Here is a 25,960-nt window from a genome sequence, read left to right as displayed (position 1 = left end):
TCTTCTTGCTTCCTCTCCTTGTTGCTTTTTCTTCTTGTTCTTTCCCTTCTTATTCCTTCCTGTCCTTTTTCCTTCTCTTCCCTCCTTCCTCTCCGTCTTCCTTCTCCTCCCCCTTCCCTCTGGGCCGGAGGCAAATCCCCTCCCTGTCCTTCCTTCCTGCCCCAGGCCCCGAGCTGAGGACGGAGAGCACGGAGGACAAATCTCCCCGGCAGACCCTGGTGGGAGAGGCCGTTTTGAAGGGCTCCACAGCGCAGGAAGGCAGTGGGGAGGAAAAGGCCCGGAGATCCCCCCGGAGGAGGGGCTCCAAAGCCAGCCCAGGGTGCTCTGAGGAGGAAAGACCCAGCCTGTGCTGGGAAGGCGGCCGGAGCTTGAGCCAGAGCTGTGAGCTGGTGGTCCCTGAGCAGCCTCCCAGCAGGGAGATGCCCTTCAGGTGTCTGGAATGTGGGAAGAGCTTCAACAGCAGCTCCAAGCTTGTTGCCCACCAGCGTGTCCACACAGGGGAACGGCCCTATGAGTGTGAGGAATGTGGGAAGACCTTCCTCTATAGCTCCCACCTCCTCACCCACCGCCGGGTGCACACGGGGGAACGGCCCTACAAGTGCTTGGAATGCGGGAAGGGCTTCAGCGTCAGCTCCCGCCTGATCTGTCACCAGCAGATCCACACTGGGGAACGGGGGCCTCGGCCCTACAAATGTGGGGAATGCAAGAAAAGCTTCACATACAATTCTCAACTTGTCACCCACCAGCGCATTCACACGGATGAGAGGCCCTTCTGCTGCACTGACTGCGGGAAGGGCTTCAAACACAACTTCACCCTCATCATCCACCAGCGCATCCATACAGGGGAGAGGCCCTACAAGTGTAGGGAGTGTGGGAAGAGCTTCAGGCAGAGCTCTGCCTTGACCACACACCAACGGACCCACCAGTAAGGGAAGCCCTGTGAGTGCCCCGACTGCGGGAAGAGCTTCATCTGCTGCTCCAACTCCGTCACCTGTCGGAGGACACACCTTGGGAACAGGCTTGGTGACCCACAGTCCCAGTGACCCACCTTGGGAACAGGCTTGGTGACCCACAGTCCCAGTGACCCACGTTGGGAAGACCCCTGGCTGGTGGACTGTGGCAGGATAGTCCCAGCCTGGCCAGACCCAAGGTCCAATCAAGCTCATAATCAAGCTGTCACACAAGATCAACTGCTGGAGCCAGGCTGTTGTCTCGGTGTTAACTCTGCTCAAACCATCCTGGTTGGTCCAGCGTTGAACACACACCCTGCTGGTTGAAGTCTGAGTTGACAGATAAGCTGAGAGCTGGCCTGGAAAGGCGGGCCTGGCACTCAATCACTTTATCCTATAAAAAGTCCAGTCCCCTCTCATGCAGTCGGGTTCTTTCTGACAAAACCCTCCCTGGGGTGTGTGTGGAGATTCCTCCCTTGGCTGGGGACGCCCTCCAAGGTCACTCCTTGAGGCTGAGAGGAAGATCTCCCCACAGGCATTGGTCTGGGTGAGTTACATCAGATCTCAATAATTATTTCTGTTTGCCAGCTTTAATAGAACTGCTTCAATAAATGCTTTGTTCCAGTGCCCTGTACTGCTTTATGCTGTATTAGACTCTGCTAGTAGACTTTTAGTGTTTGTATTGTTATAGTGTTTCTGTTGTGCAGTAAATAGTTCTGATTAAGGGGTTTTTTCTGATCATTTGTATAAAGTACATCATTCATTTTATATAAATATTCTTGTTTTGCCATCATTAAAACCTGTGGGACAAAGTGGTTTAAGAGCTCTTTAATTCCTTTAAATTTAAACTGTGAACACAGTCTGGGGCTAAGAGAGGATTCAGCTGCACCCAAACCCTTCCCTGGGAAGGAGTTCAGAAAGCCAGGGAGTCCTTCCTGCACCTCCAGACTCTCCAGCAAGGCTTTGCTTTTTAAAACTTTGTTCGAGCCTTCCACTCTCCCGTGACGGGGTCTCCACATCCTCCTGGTTCCCCTTGTGTCGTGGTTTGACCCTGGCCAGATGCCAGGGGCCTGTTGAAACCACTCCACTGCCCTCCTGTCTGAGTGTAAAGAGACTGGAATGTTTTGCTAAGGAGGATGAGTTATGAAGTAGACCAAACTCCTCTCTCAGCAATTGTAAATCCAAATTAAGAGGCTCCAATCGAGGAAGTATGGAAAAAAGGAAGAGATAACAGCCCTTTATTAAAGGATATATGTGTCTTGGCAAAACCAGCAAAAGAACACAAAACCAACTAAACAATAATCCTGTGCCCAAAAAGTCCCCTTCAAACAAAGGAAACAGTTTGATACTTCCCTGTGCTCTGGCGCAATTCCAATCCCGGTTGGCAGGAGCTGTTGGATCCCTGGAGGGGCGGGGCCTGCAGTGCTGGGTGTTGGCCAGCAGGGGGCGCTGTTGGATCCCTGGAGGGGCGGGGCCTGCAGTGCTGGGTGTTGGCCAGCAGGGGGCGCTGTTGGATCCCTGGAGGGGCGGGGCCTGCAGTGCTCGGTGTTGGCCAGCAGGGGGCGCTGTTGGGCCCCAGATCGCAGCAAAAGCCGAAAATGGAGATTTTCCCCCAACGAGGAGGGGAAGGGGAAAAGGGGAAAGAAGGGCGGTTTCTTTCCCACTAAACTCACGCTGTCTGTGCCTGGCTGTGGTCAGGACTCCCCTTTTTTCGTTGGAGAGCACAAAACTCTCCGATGGAATCTGAGCAGATTGGGGCTGGAGACAGAGCAGCGTGCAGGCAAGCCGAGGCTGGAGAGCAGCCAGATGACCAGGTCGAGAGCAAAACAACCTCAGAGCTTTTTCCAACACACACACCCCTTGCCTCCATTAAGGCAAAAAGTGAAGTGCCACTTTCCAAGGAGAGGAGGGGAGAAAAAAACTCCTCACGAGTCCCCCCCAGCCCCAGGGAGAGCTGTCAGGCTGGAAGTAGTTCTGCCAGCCAGCTCCTTTGGGTAGGTAATCACCCAAGGCAGAAAACTGTCCTCCCCATTCAACATCCCTCCCCCACAGGCAGCAGGGGAAAGAAAATTCCCGTTTGGTTTTTCAGAACAAGTAAACCCGTGACACTGGGGAACAAATTCCCCAATGTATTTCCCCCCATCTCTACAGAGAGTGGACGCAAAGAAAGAAAACAGAAATATTATCTGGGCATGCAGGGATGAAGTTGGTAAAGCCAAAGCCCAAATGGAACTGAATCAGGCCAGTGATGTCAGAGACAACAGGAAGGACTTCTTTAAGTCTGTAGGTGACAAAAGGAAAAGCAGGGAAAATGTGGGCCCATCTCTCAACAAGATGGGGGAGCTTGTTCCACAGGACAGGAAAAAAGCAGAAATACTGAATGTCTTCTTTGCCTACGTCTTTCCTGGCTTTTCCAGGAAAACTGGACTCTAGGAAACTGACTCTAGGAAACCCTGTTCCAGAACAGGCCTTGGACTAGAGCACCTTAGTCTTTCCGTGATTCTGTGCAGAGGGTGAGCAGTGGCCACCAGCAGAGCAGGGCCATACCCACAGTGCAGCCTGTGCCAAAGCACACACAGCATAGAGGGGCTCCTCCGCCAGAACCAACGGCAGTCGCCATCAAGACTCCAGGATGTGTCCTCGTTTTCTTCTGTTCCCCCTGCTGGCTTTGCTTCTCCCATTCCCCCATCCCAAGGCTGTCCCTTCTTCTTCCCTCTGCTTGCCTCTGGGACAGGTGGGGACCTGTCCAACTCTCTCTGCCCTTGGTCTGAGTGCAAATCAGTCCGGCAGACATCTTCAAGGCTGAAAGAGAAGCCAGGCCTGAAGGCCGAGCCAGAGCTGTCCTCTGCTCCCTTCAGCTCTGCTCACAGCTGCATCTTCAGCCTGTCCCAGAGGCCAGGCAAATGTGTGCCCTTCCTCCGGGAAGGCTTGAAGCACAGTGGTGTTAAGATCATGGCCTCCAGGTGAGCTATTGCTGCTACTCAGTTGCCAGACTCTTGCAGTGCTTTCGAGCCCTCCTCTTTGTGTTCTGGGCAGAAGATAGTGAGTGAGCTCCTGGTAGCCTTAAAACACAGGCAAATCCCTGATCCCGTGGGAAGCAGATCAGTTTGTAACCCATAAAGAAAAAGGGAAATTTCTTCAGCCTGTTTGTGGTCCATTGTAGTGTCCCTCCCCTGAGAAAGCTGGTGCAGAACCTCTGATCTTTCAGTTGGTGTTGTCATTGGGACAAAGTGGGACAAGATGTGTTTGAAAGTTTCTTCCTGCCCTGCTGTGTGCTGCCTGTTGCCTGGTGGAGCAGTAGAGCAGAAATTCACTGTTGGCATCTGGCAAAGCAGCAGGAGAGAGCAGTTGTGAGGGGGAGAGGGGGTGAGGTGTCTGCTCTTCAAGAGGGACAAGACAAAGGAGTTGGGGAATTGTCCTGGAACTCTGGCATGGAAGGCTTGGAGCGCTGGGTGGGCATTTCTTGAGAGCTGTGGTGGCCCCACTTCGTCCTGAGCCTCATTTGATGGCAGTGTGTCCAGAGGCAGCCCGGCTCCAGGCTGAAGCAAAAAGCCAGAGCGGGTGATACGGGAGCTGCTCCAGCGCCTACCGCAGCCTCCGGCCCGGTGGGAGCGTCCCGGGCCCTGCCCCGGGGCGCCCTGAGGCGGGGCAGTGCCCACTCCCGCCGGCCGCCCTCACAAGGCCCAGGCCGCCTCCTTCCCACAAGGCCCAGCAGGGCCGCCCTCACACCTGCCCCGCCCTGCCCTGTCCCGCCCGGCCCCACCCTGCCCCGTGGCCTCTGTCACACCCCACGCTGACGTGCTGAGCCTTCCACCAGCCATTGTGATGCCACAGGCGCCAGTCGGGCACGGCTTTGTTGGTGCCCGCAGCCGGCGCCCAGAGCTGCTGTAGCCTCTCGGGGAGCAGCAGCACATCCCACTCGGGGAGCATTGCGCGCCTGCATCGCCGTCTTGGCAGCTGCAGGCCACGACCACTGCGCAGGGCGACCTCGTCTGCCTTGTGCTTCATACCCTGTGCCCGTCCTTATTCTCGTCCCCTTTGTCACCCTCCCCCTAAACCTCGCCCCGTCCCATTCCTCGTCTCCACTTGGCTCCCGGCAGCCCGCCGGGGCCTTCTTGCCCTTCCTGCTGCTGGGAGCTCCAAGCAGGGCCATGCCGTGGCTTCTGAGCAAGAAGCGACGGCAGTCGCCCTCCAGCAGCCCCAGTGGGCAGCCCTGGGCTGCCACCAGCTCCAGCAGCGCCTCCCAGCTCCGGGAGCAGGGGCTGGGCAGGCTGCACCGCGCGGCCGCCCGCGGTGACCTGGGCTGGCTGAGGCGCTGGCGCTGGTACATCAAGGTAGTCGGCATCGACAGGCCAGACCAGGAGATGCGGTGAGTTCTGGGCCACGCTGATGGCACACCTTGGCTGCTCCTGAGCCAAGCTGCAGTAGTCCTCGGCAGCCCTCTCTTAGGGACAAGGCTTGAAAAGTGACATTTGCCCTGTCAGCTGGGACAGGGAACTCTTGAGCTTTTCACTGCTCGGAGCTGCCGGCCGGGCTCCAGCGCTGCTGCAAACGCGAGTTGCCCACCTGCCCCTTGGCCGTGCTCTCTCTGCAGGGCTGTTCTGCAGCTGCTCAGCCCTCACCTGTTCTCTTCTGCCCTCTGGCTCATCAGGGCAGGGTTGCAGCAGCAGCAGCAGCAGCAGCAGCAGGAGGAGCAGAGTCCAGGCAGGGTCCCCAGGGTGCTGGGTAGAGACACAGCTTGGGCTCGTCCTTTGTCTGTCTGGGTTAAGAGCGTCTGTTTAATTTTTAGGACACCTCTGCATCTGGCTTCAGCCAATGGCCATGCAGATGTCGTCAGATATCTGCTAAGAAAGAACAGCCAGCCCAACCTCACTGACAACTTCAAGAGAACAGCCCTGATGAAGGTGTGTGGAATGCCTTCTGAGCTTGGAGGTGGGGCTCAGTGCTGGGGTGTTAAAGGGGAGGTGTCTGGCAGGATTCCTTGCAGGGCGGGGCCATAGAAACACACCTATTGCAATGGGCAGGGCACAGCCTCTGTTAGCTGATCTTTGCAGATGGTCTTCTATGGCAGCACTCAGGAGCTGAGGGAGTTGTGACAGAGGGGGATGAAAAGTTGGAAGCCTTTCCCTTTTGGTGTGTTGTTGCCAGGCAGTCCAGCAGGAGCAGGAAGAATGTGTTGCTGTTCTGCTGGAACACGGTGCCGACCCCAATCTGGCAGACGCTGACGGCAACACTGCCCTTCACCTGGCTGTGCTCTCTAAAAACACAGCTGTAGCAGGGCTGTTACTGGAGCATCATGCCAACAGTGATGCTCAGAACCAGGTAACCTTGGCACGTGGCTAAAGCTGCTCTTTCCAACAGCTGCAGAGCTTGTCTGTGTCTTTCTAATGGGGATTCTTTCTCCTTTTAGTGGGGATTTACCCCCTTGAAACTTGCAGCCTTGCAACAGCACGAGGAGATTCTGGAGTGCCTTGTGAACAAAGCAGCTGACAGGCCTGCTCAAGGCCAGGGGGAAAGGTGAGGGCTTTGTCAAAACAGCCCCCGGGTGTTCTGGGTAGTCTGCAAGTGGGACCCAGACGAGGGGCGTGGCAATGAGCTGGGAAAAAGAAGGAGCAGCCCCGTGGAAGCAGTTCCCCGTGGGACTGGTGAATGCAGGTCTGCCCTTGGCTGCTCTCGTACCTCAGGGGCTCTCGTCCTTTGCCCGCTGAGGTCTGCAAGAAAGCCTTGTCTGTGGTGCCCTCCCCCCACCCAGAGCCAGAGCCCCGGGGAAACTTGCCAGTAGCTCAGCAGCGTGGCTGCTCTGCAGGCCAGGGGGGTTTGAGGCACGGCAGAGTTGGGGCGTTCAGTGCTCTGAAGGGAAGCGTTGGGGGAAAGAGAAGCAACACTGTCCCAGGGGACACGAGGGGCTCCGAGCACAGAAGGAGAAAACTTCCTGCCATGGAGATGGTCAGGGGGTCGAAGGGCTTGCCCTGGGAGTTTGTGCAGCCGCATCTGGGGGCACTTTGAAGAGCAGTGCAAGGAGCCCTGAACAGCATGGCCTGAGCTGGTAGTTGAGGCTGCTTTAGGGAGGCCCCTTGGAAGAGAAATTCTCCAATACTTCCATGGACTTGGCTTTGCTTTCCCGGAGCTTGTAGGAAAGGGGGGAAGAGCTGTTTTGGGAGCAAGCAGGGGAAAACTGATGCAGGGTCAGACATGTTTCCAATGAAATTTTGCATGCTTTAGGAGTGCTCTTGTGGTTCCTGGAAGCCATGAGGCTCACCTGGAGGAAGATAATCTGCACTTGCAGGAGGAGCTGGACAGGGCTGGCGCGGAGGTATGGAAAGCCTGTCCCCACAGGGAGAAACCTGGGGGTGCCTGTTGCTTCCTATCCATCCTGAAAACGGACAAACCAGTGTTCACTGTGTTCATTGGGGAGTAGAAGTGAAGCTTTGAAGGGACTTGAATGGATTGCAGTTCTTTGGGCAGAGGGGATGCACACAGACATGCAGCACCTGAGTTCTTCAGCAGCAGCTGGCTCCTCTCTGGAAAAGCTCCCCTGACAACTGTGGATTCTTCCCGTGGTTTTACAGCTGCAGGAGGAGGAAGAAAAGCATCTTCAGTCTGAGCATTGTGTTCCTGACTTGAAGACTGCCTTGGATGCCAAGAAAAGAGAGGCAATAACTTCTTCCCAGGAACTGCAGGACCTCCTGGAAGAAGACGCGCAAGAGTAAGAGAGTAACCCAGTGAAGCGAGGGGTCTGTGGCTTTGGGGGATTGGGTGGAAACAGGGGGAGAGTCAGTGGGATTTTGAAGGACACTTCTGCTGTGGCTTCTGTTCCTTAGCACAGTTTGTCTGGCATTGGGTTTTCTGGTAATAAGAGCTGTATTTCTTCTTAAGCTTTGCAAGTGAGAACAGCGGATTGGAAGGCACTGTCCAGCAGCCAAGCGAGAGCGTTGAAGCCCTTCCGAGAGCCCTGCAAGCCTCTGCCTCAGTAAGCTGGTGCTAAATTTGCCTTTTTGTGACTCTTGAGCCTAGTTGCCTATTTCTGTGGGGCAATTGCCAGATGAAGTTTTCCTGGAGAGCCTGGGGAGCTCAGTTTCTGCCTTCTCCTCAGCAGAGGCTGCTCAGAAAGCAGCCTGGTCCTTTCCCCAGCTGCTACAAAAGCCCTGAGGGAATTTGGTGTGCTGGACACTGGAGGAATTCTTAGATTCTAAATGAGGAGTTTCATCATGAGCTCCAAGGGACCCAGAAGTATTGCTGCCAGAAGTGTCTCCCAAATTCTTAAGTAGGTGTAAAGTTTCTTCTTTCTGTGGGGGAATCTTTCAAGTGTTTCCTAGGCTCCTTTCCAGTAGATGATAAATACAGTTGCCATGGCCACCCCCTTGAGAGATTTTCCCAGAATTCACTGCCTTTAGATCATGCTGAGTTTCCCTTTCTTTTTTTTTTCTGTGTCCAGGGTGGTGAACTTTCCCAGCAGCTGGACATGGAGCCTGGAACAGGCATGCAGCTCGAGGCCCTAAACCAGGCTTTGCCAGAAGAGCTGTCCACTCTGCTTGGGAAGTGTGAACAACTGGAGAAGAGCAAATGTCAGCTGCAAGAAGAGGTGACAAAACTCCACCACCATTTGGAGACTTTGGTGCTGGATGGCAGCCAAAGAGAACAGTGTACAGGAGAGGTGGCAGAAGGAGCTGACCAGGAAAGAAGTGCAAAGCTACAAGAGGTCAGCCTCGTTTTGCAAGTAAGTGAATTTCTCCCCAGTGTCCACAGGCTCTTCATTAGGAGCTTTGAAGCAGAGTGCTCATTTGGGCTTCTTTCCCACTGCAAAGAATTGTTTGCCCTGGTAGCTCCTGGGTTGTGCCTTGATTGCTGCTGGGAGTGAGGAGGCAGAGCCGCCTCTCTGAGTAAGGCTGGGCCCTTGGAACTGGGTGTGTGCAATTTTGTGCTGGGCAGAGCTCTCTTTTTCTTGTGGTGGTTGAAGGTGCACTGTCTCCTTCAGGCACAGGCAGCCCACCAGGCCCCACTAGGACAAACTGGAGACATTCATTGTGAATCCATGAGAATCCAGTTGGAAGAAAGAATTAAAAATCTGGAAAGGGAATTGGAGAGGGTCAAAAACACCCAACAAGAGAGAGCTTCTCGTAAAGAAGCAACTCAGGGAGAGATGGAAAGGTACAAAGAGCTGTATCTGGAGGAAGTGAAAACCAGAAGATGCCTTGCCAAGAAACTGGAAAGGTAAGTCCTTGCTTGTTTGGAGTGGTAATAAGAGAGTCCTTTTTCTTCCTGCATTTTCCTTGGAAGTCCATCTTCTCCATCTGGCCAGCATTATTGCCCTCCATTGGCCACCAGGGTCTGATGGAGTTGCCAAGACCCTCTCCTTGATGTTTGAAAAGTCGTGGCAGTCAGGGGAAGTCCCAGGTGAGGGGAAAAAGGGAACCCCACTGTGCCCATCTTTGAATGGGGTAGAAAGGAGGGCCCTGGGAACTGCCAACCTGTCAGCCTGCCCTCTGTGCCTGGGGAGGTGATGGAAAAGATCCTTCTAGAAGCTCTGTCAAGGCACGTGGATGACAGGGAGGTGATTGGAAGCACCAGCACAGCTTCGCCAAGGGCAAGTCCTGCTTGACCGACCTGGTGGCCTTCTAAGATGGAGTGACTGCCTCAGTGGACAAGGGCTACCCATGTCATCTCCCTGTCATTCTGGGAAGCCTTTGACAAAACATCCTTCTCTCCAAAGTGGAGAGAGATGGATTGGATGTGTGGACTGTTAGATGGATAAGAAATTGGGTGAACAGTGCCATGCAGAGGTGGTGATCAATGGCTCAGAGTGCTGAGGGCCATCAGTGCTGAGTGGTGTCCCTCAGGGGTCTGGACTGGGCCCAGTGTTCTTTAATGTCTTCACTAATGATCCAGAGGAAGGGCTGGAGTGCGCCCTCAGCAAATTTGCAGCTGCCACCAAGCTGAGGGGTGTGGTTGACACAGCTGATGCCATCCAGAGGGCCCTGGACAAGCTGGAGAAGTGGGCCCATGGCAATCTGCTGATGGTTTAACAGGAGCCAGTGCAAGCTGCTGGCCGTGGCTCAGGGCAGCCCCTGTATCAGTGCAGGCTGGGGGATGAAGAGGGGCAGAGCAGCCCTGCCGAGAAGCCCTTGGGCTGGAGGAGAGGCCGGACATGAGCCGGCGATGTGCGCTCACAGCCCAGAGAGCCAATTGTGTCCTGGGCTGCGTCCAAGGCAGCGTGGCCAGCGGGTGGAGGGAGGGCATTCTGCCTCTGCTCTGCCCTTGGGAGAGCCCAGCTGGAGGGCTGCATCCAGCTCTGGGCTCCTCAGCACAGCAAGGACCTCCAGCTGTTGGACTGAGTCCAGAGGAGGCCACCAAGGTGCTTGGAAAGATGGAGCACCTCTGCTAGGAGGAAAGGCTGGGACAATTGCAACCCTTCAGCCTGGAAAAGAGAAGGCTTTGGGGTGACCTAATTGTGGCCTTTTGGGGTGAGAAGGGAGCCCACAAGAAGGATGAAGAGAGTGCATTTAAAAGAGCAGGTAGTGAGAGGACAAGGGGGAATGGCTTCAAATGGAAGGAGAGTAGGTTTAGATTTGATCCTGGGAAGAAATTGGTTGCTGTGAGGGTGGTGAGGAACTGCAACAGGTTGCCCAGAGAAGCTGTGGATGCCCCATGGCTGGAAGTGTTCAAGGCCAGGTTGGATGGGGTTGTGAACAACCTGGTCTCGTGGAAGGTGTCCCTGGCCACAGCAGGAGGCTTGGAACTGGATGATCTTAAAGGTCCCTGCCAAGCCAAGCCATTCTAGGCTTGGATGCTGTCTGTGCTGTTTCTGTGAGACTGTGGGGGAAAGGCTGGTTCTTCCTGTGTTTCATGGTTTTCTTGACTAATTTGCTGTGCAGGCTGGAAAAGCTTCTGAGGATAGAGAGGAGGAAACTCCGGGTTAATGAAGAGAAAGGAAGTCAGTCCCAGCTGGAAGAAATGAAGAGATATTCTGAAAAGGTCAAGGAAGTTGATGGATTACAAAGAGAGGTGAGCTGCTCTATGGGTGGGGCTCTTTGGTTGTGGTGTTCCTTCTTTTGAAAGCTGGGGGATGCTTTCCCTCTATTTCTTGTCATGTGGATGTTTTTATTCGCTTGGCTGCATTTTGGATGTGATGGGCTTTTCTTAATGCTCCTCCTGCTGTTCCAGTGGGAGATGACTCGAACTAATCCAGAGGTAGTTCTCCTTCTGGGGAAAGATGCAAATGTTGAGGGCAAAGCAGTAGGTGTAAGGGCTGATGGAGGCCAGGCTGTCCTGCAGAGGAGGGGCAAACCAGGAGTGGCAGCCAGCCTGGCAGGGTGTGTGAGCTGAGGGGCCAGGGAGCCGTCCCACAGGCCCTGAGCAAGAAGAGCAGAACAGGTCCCCTGAGAGTGAGCGGGGTCAGCCAAGAGTGCAGATCCCCCAGCTGGGCCTGAGGGATGGGCAGGTCTGCCGTCCTGGCAGGACATCACGTGCATGGGCTGAGAGCAGTGGGGCCCAGCTCAGGCCTGGCTGCAGCTGGAGGGAGGCTGTGACAGCGTCCTCTGGGTGTGCCAGATGAATTGCTGCCCTGGCAGAGAGGGGAGGAACAGCGCTGTCACTGGCAGGGCACCATCAGCCCCTGAGCCCTGTCTCAGGCACGAGCTGAGCAGGAGGCACTTGAGGTTTGGCTTTTCTCCACAGTGTTGTTGCTGCCCAGGGCCCAAGGAGGACAGGGGCCTCCCAGGGGAAAATCTGTCCCTTCTTGCTCACGGGGAGCTGTTTCAGCCCATCCTGTGGCGGGGAGCCAGAAGGACTGTTCCCAGCTGTGCTGTTGAGGCTGCTGTGCCTGTGCAGCAGTGGCACAGAACCTCTGATCCCTTCTCCGCTCGTCACTCGGATCCGTTGCTAAAGCGGCGTCTGTCAGAGTCACGCTTGGGTTTGAAGGCATCCCTGTAGAATGGCTTCCTGCCTTTGCAGTCATTCCTTTGGAGTCCAGAACCCTGGAGCATTTTTGCATGAGGAACTCCAAAAGGCTGGGAAGCTGAGGAATCCTATGACAAATGATGGGAAAGCTGTTCTTGCTGGAAAAGAAAAGCCTGGTTGCACTTTGTGTCTAGTCCTGAGCCAGCAGATGATGAATAAAGTCTCCCTGGGCACCCCCTTTTGGGGTTTTCCCAGAATTCACCTCCTTTACACCACACTGAGCTCCTTTTTTTATTTTCTGTCTGCAGGTTGCTGAACTTTCCCAGCAGTTGGACAGGGAACGTGAACAGTGCACGCAGCTGGAGGCCAAAAATCAGGCTTTGCAAGAAGAGCTGTCTGCCCTGCGTGGGGAGTGCGAGAACCTGGCCATGGACAAATGCCAGCTGCAAGAAGAGCTGGCAAAACTCCACCATCATTTGGAGACCAACGTGGTGGATCGCAGCCAACTAGAACAGTGCAAAAGAGAGGTGGAAGAACAAGCAGACCAGGAAATAAGACAAAAACTCCAAGAAGTCAATGAGTTTTTGCAAGTAAGTGAATTTCTCCCCAGTGTCCACAGGCACTACGTAAACTTCTCTTGTGGCCATGGTGTTTGGTCTTTTCCTTTTGCTCCTGTATTCTGTGGGTTAGCTTCTGTCTTTGCTGAAGGCAGTGGCAGAAGGCAATCTGGTTGGGCAGGAGTGCTGTCATGGGTGTGGAATGTGGTGGCAGGTCCCTGAATCCAAAGGCTGCCCAAGGCAGATTCCCACTTTGCAGTGCTTGGGGGGATCTCTGTGCGCTGCTCTGCTTCTCACTGCTCATCCTTGAATGGGTTTGGCAACTTGCAGCTGTCATGGCCAGACCTACAGGTGCTGCTTTGTCCTTGTAGGAGGTGAAAGTGCTCAGAAAAGGAGTCACTGAAATGACAGGGATGGGAGGGAGGGGGTGGAGGTGGATGTGGAACCTCTTCTTGTCTTTGAAGAATCCTTTTGGACATGCCCTGTCCTACAGACCCAGTGTCTCTTCATTAGTAGCTTTGAAGCAGAGTGCTCATTTGGGCTTCTTTCCCAATGCAAAGAATTGTTTGCCCTGGCAGCTCCTGGGTTCTGCCTTGGTTGCTGCTGGGAGTGAGGAGGCAGAGCCGCCTCTCTGAGTAAGGCTGGGCCCTTGAAAGTGGGTGTGTGCAATTTTGTGCTGGGCAGAGCTCTCTTTTTCTTGTGGTGGTTGAAGGTGCACTGTCTCCTTCAGGCACAGGCAGCCCACCAGGACACCTTAGAAGAAATCAGAGCCAGTGATGTGGACTCACTGAAAAAACAATTAGAAGACAGAATTAGAGATCTGGAACGTGCACTGGGAAGGACAAAAAGCAACCAAGCAGAAAGACCTTTTCAAAAAGAATCCACCCAGGCAGAAGTGGACAAGTACAAAGAGCTGTATCTGGTGGAAGCCAAAACCAGAAAAAGCCTCGCCAAGAAACTGGAAAGGTAAGTCCCTGCTTTTTTGGACTGGTAAGAACAGACTCCTTTTTCCTCCTGCATTTTCCTTGGAAATCCCTTTTCTACATCTGGCCAGCGTCAGGTGTGACAGCAGAACGTGGCATCTTTGTGGGGAAAGTTCCTTCAGAGCCTTCCCTTCCTCAGACCTGTCTTCCTTTCTCTTTAGAGTTCCAGCAGTAACCCCACAGCAGCACCACTATGGCATTATTGGTGTCTTTTCAAGTTGAGGTTGTTTTAGCAGGCAGTCTTTTTGCCAGTCTCTCCTCTCCTCATGCCGTGGGTGACAGAGAAGATGAATCTTGTGCCCTTTCCTGTTTGAATAAGGAGAGGCCTCTGGGAGAAGAGAGTTGGATTCAGTGAATCCAAAATAAGGCGGCTCTTTCTTGGCTTCTGTTTTGGCAGCGGGTCTGAGGGTTGAGCTTTCCTTGAGAAGGCCAGGGTAGGCCAGAGTTCTTCTGGAGGTGACACTGGCTGCTCCTTGCACTTGGTGTGATTTCTTAGAAACAGGCCCTGTGAACAAGCTCAGATCAAAGGATGTGCTTGTTTTGGACGCTCTTCATGCCCTTGGCTTTTAGAAGTCGAGTAGTAGCCAAGGCTGTGGAGGGGAACTTTGCAAAAGCCTTCCTGCCAAAGATGACTCTGTGTGTGCTTGTGAATGTTTCAGAGCTACTGAGAGACTTGCAGTGGCCAACACCAAGCTCTTTTTGGAGCGCCACAGAAGCAGATCTGCAGTCCCAAGCAGCGCTGTCAGCGGAGTTCTGGCTGCAAGTCCACTTCTGGATTCACCTGGCCTGGGACATGTTGGCATCAGTTTGGGACTGAGCAGAAGTCTGGCTCTCAGAACACCACCCAGACACCTGTGGTAAAGCCCAAGACTTCTGCTCATCAGGTTGGTACAGATTTTCCAGAGTGGTCAAAGGCCAAAAAGATTGAAATGGAAGCAATGAGCTGTGGAACTCCATTCTTTTCCAAGAGAAACTGTGGGCAAGAGCTCTGTGGCACAGGAACCTCCCACCTAAGTTCTACCCTAAATTTACACGTAGTAATCTTCTGTAGTCTGTGGGGTTTGGCAGGAAGCCAACTCCAACCGGCTACAGATTATTTTGGTGTCAGAAGTGGGATTGTTTTGGTTCCTTTGGTTTTGTTGTGGGAACGTTGTCTGGGAAAGCTGCCAAGAGCAGGTTTGTTTTGTCAACATCCCCCATTGTTTTGGGACACTCCCGGGAGAGCTGCCAAGAAGGATTGTGTTTATCTAAACATAGCTTTGTTTAGGAACAAGGAGAAAGAAAAATAATAACAATGGCCTTTTTACTAATTTTATTCCTGATTCTTGCTGGTTTTGTGCCTGTCCCAGGACATCCTGTAAGGGACCGTTCAGATGGATGGAACAAATTGCTTCCTTTCCTTAATTTCGACATCCACAGCCTAGTAACCAGTTTCCTTAATGGTGGCCTTCAAGGTTTGGTAGCAAAGACTCCAAGATCAGCTCTAACCCATCCCTACATTGCTCAGCGACAATGATCCTAGTGGTGAAGGCAGCGAAAATGCTACTTAAAATTGGAGAGGTGGTGCTGCATTGGTCCCCTTGTTGTACGAAAGGAATCGCTGGAGCTTTGGGGACAAGAAGTGCCAACGGCCACGACAACTGTGCACAGGCAACAGTATCAGAGGAACCGAGATGCTGTGACCCCCATCCATACATCCAGTACATCGATGGCATCATTGTGTGGGGGGACACAGCAGAAGAAGTTTTTGAGAAAGGACAGAAGATCATCCAGATTCTCCTCGAGGCCTGTTTTGCCATCAAGAAGAGTAAGGTCAAGGGACCTGCCCAAGAGATCCAGTTCCTAGGGGTGAAATGGCAAATGGACGACACCAGATACCAACAGACGTCATCAACAAGATTGTAGCAGTGGCTCCACCCACAAACAAGAAAGAAACCCAAGCTTTTCTGGGAGCCATTGGCTTCTGGAGGATGCACATCCCAGAGTACAGCCAGATGGTGAGCCCTCTTTACTTTGTGACCTGTGAAAAGAAAAATTTCCAATGGGGTCCTGAACAACAACAAGCTTTCAGGCAGATCAAGCAAGAGATTGCACATGCCGTGGCTCTTGGAGCAGTCAGGACAGGACCAGAGGTAAAGAATGTGCTCTACTCTGCAGCTGGAGATAAAGGTCCCTCCTGGAGCCTCTGGCCAAAGGTGCCTGGGGAGACGTGAGGGCGACCACTGGGTTTCTGGAGCCGAAGCTACAGAGGTTCTGAGGCCAATTCCACCCCTGAGGAGAAGGAAATCTTAGCAGCCTATGAAGGCATACGAGCAGCTGCAGAGGTAATTGGTCCCAAAGCACAGCTCTTCCTGGCACCCCAGATGGGACCCCAGCATGCAAAGTGTAACTAGATAAGGGAAAAAGGGGTAGGGTTTATCCATTTTAGGGAAAGGGTGGCCAAAAGGGAAATACTTCAATGCAGCAAACTTTGGCCAATCGGGGAGCGGGGTCTAAGGATACAGACATCAAGGGGAGTTTTCATCAAACAATTTCAGGGGACAAACAAGGGAAAAACTACAAGAAATGTTTAGACACAACCGTAAAACTCGAAAGGCATTGGGTCTGAACTTCTTGACAACTTCATCCAGGGCTTTCATCCTCTGGAGGGTCGCACATTTCTTGTTGTCTTCTCCAGCTTTCAGATTCAGCAATGTCCTCACTCCCAACAGACCAGGGTCCCTTTCCAGAGTAATGGAGGAGCACCGTGATTTTTTAATCCAAAATTCCCAGATTGGAATGAAATGCTCTGGAAAGGCTCTGGAAATCATTTGGTGTTCACAGTGAGTCTCTGATTTCCCATCCCCTGCTTCAGATGTGAAAACATGTTCCTTGCAGTCGGAATGTAAACTCATCAGCTCCATTAAACTTGAGCACTATATCCCATCATCCAGATCATCAATGAAGATGTTCACCAGGAATTGCTGATCACTGGCCTCCAGCTGGATGTTGCACTCCTGATCACCACCCCGGCCAGCAGATTTCAACCAGCCTGCTGTCTGCTCATCCAGCCCATACTTCATGGGCTTCTCTGTGAGGGAGCCCTGTCTGTGTCCACTAGTAACACATTCATTTTGATTTTAAACAATCAAACAGAAGTGACAGTTTTAAGAGCAGAATTATTTTTCAAAGGGAAATAGAAGGGTAAGAGTTTTCAATTTTAATGATCATGTTTTACATGATGCTTATTGACCTCTAGTAGAAATGAGGTCTAGAAATATTTATGCCTCTGAATTACAGGTATGGCTTTGATGGAACGAGTACCTTCAAGCTCCATTGGCAGGCACTGTTTGAAAACTATTTGGGTGATTTTGGATAAGAAATGAAAGATGCAACAGCAGGAAGCCATTCAGCAATCCCTGACAAGGGAGGTCCACTGTCAATTGCTGGGAGGGCCCCCACCTGTTTCTTTTAATGGTGCTCCCAAATCCCACCCCTTGGGCCTCCCATCCCATCCTTTTTGGTCCCCTTAGGCATCTCCTCCCCAGGATCTGCTCTGTGTCCTACCCAGGGTCCCCAGAAATCCTCCCATTGATCATTCCCAAAGCTTTTCTTTCCATCTTTCCCCTCAGACCTTTGCCTTTCACCCAGGCCACTGCCCTGGTACCTCCCAAGACCATTCCTTGCCTCCCTCTCCACTCCCAACCATCTCCCAGTCCCCTCATTTTTGTCCTCCTCCATCCTCCTCCTCCTGTCCCCACCAAGCCTCTCCCTTGCAGTCCCCATGTCCCTACACTTGAATTCCTTTCCCCTCCCCTGCATCCCACACAGGGCCCCTTCAACACCCCAATCCCAGTCCCGTGGGCTCCCCAGTTCCCCCCAGTTCAGCATCTTTGGGTCCCCTCCTACTCCCCCCACCCTCCCTGCAGGCCCTGAATTCCCCTGGCTCTCCTTGTCTCCATCCCCACCCTGGGCCCTGCAGGCACAGGGGTTGGAGGTGAAACTGGGGGCAGTGGGAGCGGGGGGAGCAGAAGGGATTTTCCCCCTCAGACGGGGGCAGCCCTGGGCTGGGGGGGCTGGGGACACCCGTGTCCCTCCCCCAGCTCCACAGGGGCCAATCCTGCTTAAACCTTTGCTCTCCTTGCCCAGGCACTCTTGGCAGGAACCCAAAATGATCTGCAGGTGAGTGGGCCGGGGGGACTGGAGGGCATCCAGTCTGGGAACTGGGGGACACTTTGGTCCCCCCATCCCTCGCTGGCACCGGGGACATCCCAGTGACCAGCCAGGGCTCCTGGTCTCTCTCCAGCTGCATTTAGTGGAAGTTGGGATCCTGAAGATGGCTCAGGTGGGTACCAGGAGTTCTGCCTGAGTCGGGTCCTCCCCTCACATGGCCATGACACTCCCAATCCATCCCAGTCTGACCCAGCATACCCCAGTGCACCCTACTGTCTCCTCAGAGAACACCCCTGCCCCCCAGAATTTTCCCAGGAACCCACTTCCCGAGGGCCCCTGTTGCATTCCAATCCCTGACACCACAGGGCTCCCCCCAGATGCCCCAGGATCAGCCCCTCCCCAGCTGTGCCTCTTTGCCAGGACCCCCCAGTGCTCCTGGGCAGGACCACACAAGCTCCTGGACCCCGTTTCTGCCCAGAGGCACCTTCCCCAAGGACCCCATTGCTTGCCCCAGGCTCCCAGTACATCCCAGTTCAGCCCAGTGTGTCTCTAACCCTGCTTTGTCCCCAGCCCCCTGTGGTTGAGAAGGTGGTGGGGCTTGTTCGTGAGAAACGTGTGGCTGCATCCCTGGATGTCTGAGGTGAGCAGTGCCTGCAGGGAGAGGGGTCAGGACAAGGCCCCTCTTGAGTCCCATTGGACATCATGGGTGACATTTTGGGCTCTGTCTTTCAGGACTGGAAGTGGTGGTGACACCCGTGTCCTGGCCCCTCCAGTGGCATGAGGAGATGATCATCCCTGGAGGACCCCCCTGATCCCCTGGGTGCCCTGGCAATTTCCCTGCAAGAATCAATAAACCCCTGCAGCAAAACAAATGCTCTGTGTCTGTCTGTGGGTGTGTGTTCCCACATCCACGGGTGCCTTCCCGTGTCCATGTGTGTTCCCACGTCCCCTGGGGCACCCACTGCTTTGGGGGCACAGCGGGAAACAGGGTCTGACTGGAGCTGTCCAAGCACCAACCCAAGGAGCACAGCTTGGTGTCGGGGCAGGGGAGGATCAGGGACAATCAGCCAAGGCCCCTCAGTCCTTCCCTTTGCTCTGGGAGGGATGGGAAAGGGGATCAAAGGAGCCAGCGGGTGTCAAATGCCCCCAGATGTCAAGGGCCAGGCTCGGGGCTGAAGGGATGGAGAGCAGCCCTGCATCCAAGGCCATGGGATAGTGGGGGATGAAAAGCACGATGGGAGCCAGCAATGGGAGCTCACAGCCCACAACCCCCCATGTCCTGGGCTCATCCCACAGCGTGGGCAGCAGGGCAGGGGGGTTCTGCCCCTCTGCTCCGCTCAGCTGAGACCCCTCCTGCAGTGCTGCCTCCAGCTCTGGGCTCCTCTGGCTGTCTGCAACGCACCCGCCCGCAATGGCAATGGCTTGGGGGGATTCCCCTGCCAGCCCTGGCATCTCCTGCAGCTCCATGGGCTCCTCAGCACAGCAAAGACACGCACCTCTTGGGGCACTTCCAGAGGAGGCCACCAAGGGCATCCCAGGGCTGCAGCACCTCTAATGGAGACAGGCTGAGACAGTGGGGGCTCTTCAGCCTGCACAAGAAAAGCCTGTGGGGAGACCTCCTTGGGGCCTTCCAGTACTTCAAGGCAGCTTTTTAGAAACAGGTGGGCAAAGGGTTCAGTAGGACCTGTCACAGTAGGACAGGGGGTGAGGGAATTAAACTAAAAGAGGGGAGGTTCATACTAGAGAGAGGGAAGAAACATTTGATGATGAGAATGAAACACTGGAACACATTTGCAGGGAGGTGGTGGATGCCCCATCCCTGCAAACATTCAAGGCCAGGTTGGATGGGGCTCTGAGCAAGGTGATCTAGGAAAGATGTCTCTGCTCCCCCTCCAGGGGATCCCCCGCCCTGTGCTCCTGGCTACCAGAGTGATGGGCAGCTCTCAAAGGATGCAAGTGCCCAGAGAGCAGAGGGAACACACAGGACCTCTGTTAGCAGGGACATCTTCAGGTGAGATGGGATTAGTTTGGATCAACACGCTCAGGCTCCACTGTTTTGCCTCTCTGTGGTTGCACAGAACTGTCAGAAGAGACCGATAACCATGAGGTCCCACAGTGTCACAGGGTGCCTTTGGGTCCCTGAGGCCCTGCATTGTCACAGGCTCCTCCTTGCCATCCAGAGGTCAGGAAGTGTCCGAGGTGCCCCAGGGCACCAGGAGGTCCCACAGGGTCAAGGGGCAGCCTTGATTCCATGTGTCCCTGGAGTGTCCCAATGTCCCCATGGCTCCAGGAGGCCCCGCTGTGCCACAGATGAGCAGCATTGGGCCGATATCAAAGGACCCAAAAGCAATGTCACTGTGAACTCTTGAGGGCTGGAAGGAGCCGGGGAGACCCAAAGGTCAAAAAGAGCCGGGCAGAGCCGAAGGCCGAGCCGTGCCCCGGAGCCAGGCAGAGCTGAGAAACAAAAGGAGCCAGGAAGACCTGGCAACACCATCCTGCCCCGGCCCCCCATTTCAGGATCAAGAAATAGGTTTGTCCAAAAGCAGGTGGGGTGGTGGGAAGGGGCAGAGGCAGCAGAGCCCAGCGCAAAGCGAGCGGCTCCAGGCACGGCTTCTCCCGCCCGCCGGGAGAGCGCAGGGGCAGGAGCCCTTTGCCGGGTCTGGCTCCCGGCGCTGCCGGCGCTCGGCGGCTTTGGGGTTTGGCTTTGGGGTCTGACGGGAGGAATTATTGCTGTGGTGGTGGGTGGCAGAGGGGCTGAAGGACTGGGCACGAGAGGGATGCCTGTCCCCTCAAGGGACAAGTGCACAGACAGGGATCAGGTGTTCCCGCTGGGCTCAGACACCAGGTCTGTCCAGCAGCACCCAGGGAAGGGAGGGAGGATCATCGTGCTCTGTTCCATCACTGTCACCAGGTCCAGTCACAGGGCACAGACAGCAGGTGTAGTGGGTTGGCCCTGGCTGGACACCAGGGACCCCCTAAAGCCGCTCTCTCACTCCCCTCTGCAACTGGACAGAGAAGAGAAAAAACCAGCCAAGGATTCATTCATGAGCCAAGAGCTGGCAGAGGTCACTTCCTGATCACCTTCACGGGCAAAACAGACTCCAAGGGGGGATATGAACTGATGCCGAAAAACCTTGGAATAACAGAACTGCTCAGAGACTTGGCATCTTTAAGCAGCAAGGGATTTGTTTCTTCAGCATTGGGAGCAAGGCAGCTCCCTGACCTTCCTGGCGTTGTGGAAGACCCCCCTCCTCTGCAGGATCCAGGTTGGGGGTGGGGGGGTTTGGGAGGGCTCAGGGATCTTGGGAGGGGGGGGGTGGGGGTCCCAGCGGTGGTTTTGGGGTCCCAGGGGTTGTTGGGGGGTCCCGGGGGTTGTTTGGGGGATATTTTAGGGGTGCCCCTGAGCTTTCTGGCTTTGTGGAAGACCCCTCCTCCTCTGCAGGATCCAGGCTGGAGGTGGGGGGGTTTGGGGGTCCCTGGTGGATGTTGGGGGTCCCAGGGGGGTCAGGTTAGTTTGAGGGTCCCAGGGGTGGTTTGGGGCTCCTGGGGGGTTTCAGGGGGTGTTTTTGGTGGTCCCCCTGACCTTCCTGTCATTGTCCCTGTGACCCCCAGGGCCAGCGAGGAGCTCCACTGCGGGTTCAGGGTGTCGATCTGCACCTGGGTGATGTCACCGTGACGTCACCGTGACACCATCAACAACCGCGGTGATGTCATCGACACACGGAGTGATGTCATCGACACACGGAGTGATGTCATCGACACACGGAGTGATGTTATCACACAGCTACCCCCAAACGTCAGTGTGTTCCCCTGTGACATCACAACATTCCCCTGTGACATCAGCACGCTCCCTATGACATCAGCACATTCTCCTGTGACATCATTGCTTTCCCCTATGACATCACCATGTTCCCCTGTGACATCATCACTTTTCCCTGTGACATCATCAAATTCCTCTGTGACATCACTACATTCCTCTGTGACATCACTACATTTCCTATGACATCTGTGTTCCCCTATGACATCACCACATTCCCCTATGACATCCCCATGTTCCCCTATAACATCAACATGTTCCGCTATGACATCCCCATGTTAATCTATGACATCACCATTTCCCCTATGACATCACCATGTTTTGCTATGACATCACCACATTCCCATATGACATCACCCTGCCCTCTATGACATCACCACATTCCCCCATGACATCGCCACCTTCCCTATGACATCACTATGCCCCCATGACATCACTACATTCCTGTCTGACACCACCACAGTCCCCTATGACATCACCATGCTCCCTGTGACATCACCACGCCCCCAGGACATCACCACGTTCTCCTATGACATCCCCATGCTCCCCCATGACATCACCATGGTCCCCTGCGACATCCCCACAGTCCCCTATGACATTGCTACAGTCCCTATGACACCACCACATTCCCCTGTGACATCACCATGGTCCCCTGTGACATCACCACATTCCCCAATGACATCACCATGGTCCCCAATGACATCATTGTGCCTCCTATGGCATCACCACGTTCCTCTATGACATCACCATGGTCCCCTATGACATCACCATGTTCCCCTATGACATCAGCACGTTTCCCTATGACATCCCCATGCCCCCATGACCTCACCGTGCCCCCTACGACATCACTACATCCCCTATGACATCACCACACTGCCCTATGACATCACCACATCCCCTGTGACATCACCACGCTCCCCTGTGACATCACCAGGGAGGGGTACGTGGAAGAGGCAGCTGGGGGGAGGGGCTGCCCCACGACCACCAGCCCGTGGTTGTAGCTGGAGAGCCTGGAGGCCGTTCTGTTCCCGTTGGACAGCAGGATGTTCTTCCCGTGGCACCCCAGGAACGTGGGGGGGCACAGGGGAGGTCACGGGGGGGTCACAGTTGGGGATGGGCCCTCTCACTGCCCTCCCACTTCCTCCCAGTGCCTCCCAGTCCCACTCAGTGCCCCCACAATCCTTCCCAGTGCCCCCCAATTGCTTCCAGTTCCCTCCCAGTCAAACATGGGTCCTCCCAATTTGTCCCACTCATTCCCTTCCCAGTCCACCCCAGTCCTTCCCAATCTCCCCCCAGTCCCTCCCAGTTCCCCCCAGTTGCTCCCAATCCCCTCCCAGTCCCCTTCAGTCCCTCCTCATCCCTCCCAGTCTCTCCCAGTCCCCCCCAGTTCCCCCTAGTCTCACCCAGTCTCTTCAAGTCACTTTCCGGTCCCTCCCAATCCCTCCCAGTCCCCCCAGTCCCTCTCAGTGCCCCCCAGTCCCTCTCAGTGCCCCCCCAGTCCCTCTCAGTGCCCCCCAGTGCCCCCCAGTCCCCACAGTGATGAATGTGATGTCAGAGGGGAGCTTTGATGTCACAGGGGAGATGTGATGTCACGGGAAGGATGTGATGTCATAGGAAAGATGTGATGTCACAACAAGGATGTGACGTAAGAGGGATGATATAATATCACAGGAAGCATGTGATGTCACATGATGAATGTGATGCCACAGAGGAGGATTGATGCCTATTTTGCCCCCAAAAAAGGCTCAGAAAACTGCTCAGAGACAAATTTTAGTCTTTAAGCAGCGAGGTATGTTTATTGAGCAACGTTGGAGAGCAGCCAGCTGGCGCTGGACAAAACTGCTCTGTCTCTCCAGTGAATTTACAGGTTTTTATACCATTTTTACAGGTGATCGCAACAGGTTTACATACATATTCATATAATTGCAACATGTGATTATAATATTCATAATAGGCGGAGTCTAGGCGGAGTCGGAGGCGTGGTCTTCAATTTGGGGAGAATTCAGGAGGGTCGTTCCTGTTTCTTCATCCTTTGGTGGTCGTTTTTACTCCTCTTCCTCGGCTGAACTTTTCAACTTTCTTGATTTTGGCAGGCTTAATGGTGTATTTTGCAATATTCTTGGACCCAAATCCTATTTTGCCCCCTTATCTTACTCAGGTTGGGGGAGTGTGTGCATTCTTTCGGTGTACAGTACCATCTATCCTCTATCTCTAAGTGCTGGCAGTGCATCCTAGCTAAGTTTTGGCAAGGTTCTTTGTGCTTTCGTTTATACTTATATTTTTATATCCTACTTATATTCCTATATTCTGCTTAGATTTTAGCTCTACTTGTTTTCTAGGTCTTGTCTGGCTTCAGGATGTGACGTCAAACAGGAGGATTTGATGTCACAGGGGAGCTGTGATGCCATGGGAGAAGATGTGATGTCACAGGAAGGATGTGATGCCACAGAGGAGATGTGATGTCCCAGAGAAGGATGTGATGTCACAGGAAAGCTGTGATGTCACAGGGGAGCTGTCACGTCATAGCAGAGATGTGATGTCACAGAAATGATGTGATGTCCCAGGAAGGATGTGATGTCACAGGAAGGATGTGATGTCACAGCAAGAATGTGAAGGATGTGATGTCACTGTGGTGGGGGAAAAAAAAGTTTTTCCCCTGGAGTTAAAAACATGGTAACCCCCGAGGGGGTGGTGTCTCTCTTGGTGTTGACCCAATCAGCACTCCTGCAAAATCAAACATATCCCATCAGACTGCAAAAGAAGGGTGATGTTGTTGTTGGAGAAGAAGTGGCCATGTTCTGAAGCCATGAGGAGAGGGGGCAGGAGCCCCGATGGGGGGCCACGGCCCCCCAGCCCCTGGTTGGGGTCAGAGAAACTCGGAAACAGTGTTAAACTGATCCAGGTCTGTGACTGAGAAGCTGGGAGTCTTTCTCCACTGGGAGTGGGCAGCAGAAGATGGAAAGGCGGCGGCAGAGACAGCACTGAGCAGAGGCTATGGCAGAAAGCCCAGGAGATCAGAAACAAGCATGCAGCTGAGCAGAGAGACAGAGAGGTGTCTGAAGGAGAGAGAGAGCTGGCAACAGAGCAAGACTAAGCTCGACAGAGACAGAGTCTGGGGTAAGAACTGAATCCAAAATTCCCCAAAACCCCTCTGAGACCTCCCAGAGAGGAGGAGGCGGTGGACTCCCACTTGAGGGGAGTCTTGGAATGCAGCAGCACCGGAGAGAGAGGAACTGAGAGCTCGGAGACGTCCCGGAGCTGGAGCGGGACGGGCAGAAGGAATGCGGAGGAGGGCCTCGCCCCCGCTGCTGCCCGGCTGGCAGCCTGAGACAGAGCACAGGAGCTCTGATGGACCGCTCGAGGCAAAGACTTTCAACTGAAAGCTGCCCTAACAGTCTGGCTCAGGGGAGCTTGAATCCCCTGAGGAAAGGGACCGTCACAAAGCCCCCTGCACTTCATGATATAACACGGTGAGGCGAGCCTGTCCCTGCTGTCGCAGTCCATGGAAGAGAGAGAGACCTTTGATTGGAGTCGAAGAGCTGAGAGGGGTGAGAGGAGACCCCCCTGGGGTCTATTGGAAAGAGATCCAGCTACAACAATCCAGCTACAGCTGCTGCATGGAAGAAGAGAGACACTGCTGCTCATGAGTGGAAAGGATCTTTTCCTTCTTCCCTTCTGAACGTTTGTTGGAGAGGGAAGATATTTGATCCAATGTAAACACTGATTTATCATAGGAGAGATAGTTAGGATTATGTATATGATGTATTATAATATTTATTTGTGTAGTGATTGCAATATAATTCCCTTCATCCCATATTGAGTCTTGTGTTGTGTCTGGGAAATCCATCTCACACTGGGGTGAGATGTGGGAGGGGGGCTTGGACCCGGGAACTGGATTTTAGGGGTCTCAAACCACGACAGTCATAGAAGAGGATGTGATGCCACAGAAAGGATGTGAAGGATGTGATGTCATAGAGGAGGATGTGATGTCACAGGGAGGATGTGATGTAAAAGGAAGGATGTGAAGAGTGTGATGTGACAGAAAAAGATGTGATGTCACAGGGACGATGTGATGTCACAGAGGAGGATGTGATGTAAGAGGAAGGATGTGATGCCACTGAGGAGGATGTGATATCACAGGTAGGATGTGCTGCCACAGGGAGGATGTGATGTCACAGGGGAGGACAATCCCACACAACACAATCCATCCTCCAACAGCCCCCAAAGCCTGATCCACCCATGTCCTCCTGCCCATCCCTTCCAGAGCTTTCCCTCTGGGACACCCCAGAGCTCAGCCCAGCCCCAAACCCGGCGTGTCTGAGCACAATTGTCCCTGTTCCCCCTCCAGTCCCTGTCCTGAACGTGGGGCTGGCACTGCCCCCCTTCTTGGGGCACCAGGAGCCCGGGATCAGGGAAACAGGGAGCTGGGAGATAAAGGGGCTGACGGGCAATGGGCACAGGCGGGTGACTGGGATCTCCAGTGTGGGCAGGCACTGGGGAGCACTGGGCAATGCTGGCCCTGGCACACAAGGGCTGGGCCCAGGGAAGTGCTGGGGTGGTGGCAGTGCCCGGCTCCAGCCCATTTGCGGGCACTGCAGCCCCCAA

At 54.2% G+C, this 25,960-nt stretch overlaps 1 protein-coding gene and 1 long non-coding RNA gene across 2 annotated transcripts; both read left to right on the top strand.

Annotated features, from left to right (window-relative positions):
* The first annotated feature begins 5,966 nt into the window (after positions 1–5,966).
* Positions 5,967–13,608, top strand: LOC135404830 (ankyrin repeat domain-containing protein 26-like). Its single transcript, XM_064639562.1, has 12 exons — positions 5,967–5,975; positions 6,099–6,272; positions 6,361–6,467; positions 7,173–7,263; positions 7,520–7,656; positions 7,827–7,920; positions 8,386–8,667; positions 8,926–9,161; positions 10,823–10,952; positions 12,155–12,436; positions 13,134–13,369; positions 13,548–13,608. The coding sequence occupies exons 1-12, from the start codon at positions 5,967–5,969 to the stop codon at positions 13,606–13,608; spliced, it is 1,839 nt and encodes a 612-aa protein (XP_064495632.1).
* Positions 13,609–15,275: 1,667 nt separating this feature from the next.
* On the top strand, positions 15,276–16,482 carry LOC135405854 (uncharacterized). The gene is made up of 3 exons (XR_010426039.1): positions 15,276–15,710; positions 16,064–16,208; positions 16,320–16,482. It is a non-coding gene; the product is annotated as an uncharacterized LOC135405854 (long non-coding RNA).
* Positions 16,483–25,960: the final 9,478 nt, after the last annotated feature.

Source organism: Pseudopipra pipra, chromosome W (genome assembly GCF_036250125.1).
Source record: "Pseudopipra pipra isolate bDixPip1 chromosome W, bDixPip1.hap1, whole genome shotgun sequence".
Classification (NCBI taxonomy): domain Eukaryota; kingdom Metazoa; phylum Chordata; class Aves; order Passeriformes; family Pipridae; genus Pseudopipra; species Pseudopipra pipra.
This window is presented reverse-complemented; position numbering and strand designations above follow the sequence as displayed.

Coding starts and splice junctions, on each gene's coding strand:
- LOC135404830 (XM_064639562.1), top strand. Junction 6,273..6,360: donor ACAGTGATGCTCAGAACCAG/GTAACCTTGGCA, acceptor TTCTCCTTTTAG/TGGGGATTTACCCCCTTGAA. Junction 10,953..12,154: donor TTGATGGATTACAAAGAGAG/GTGAGCTGCTCT, acceptor TTCTGTCTGCAG/GTTGCTGAACTTTCCCAGCA.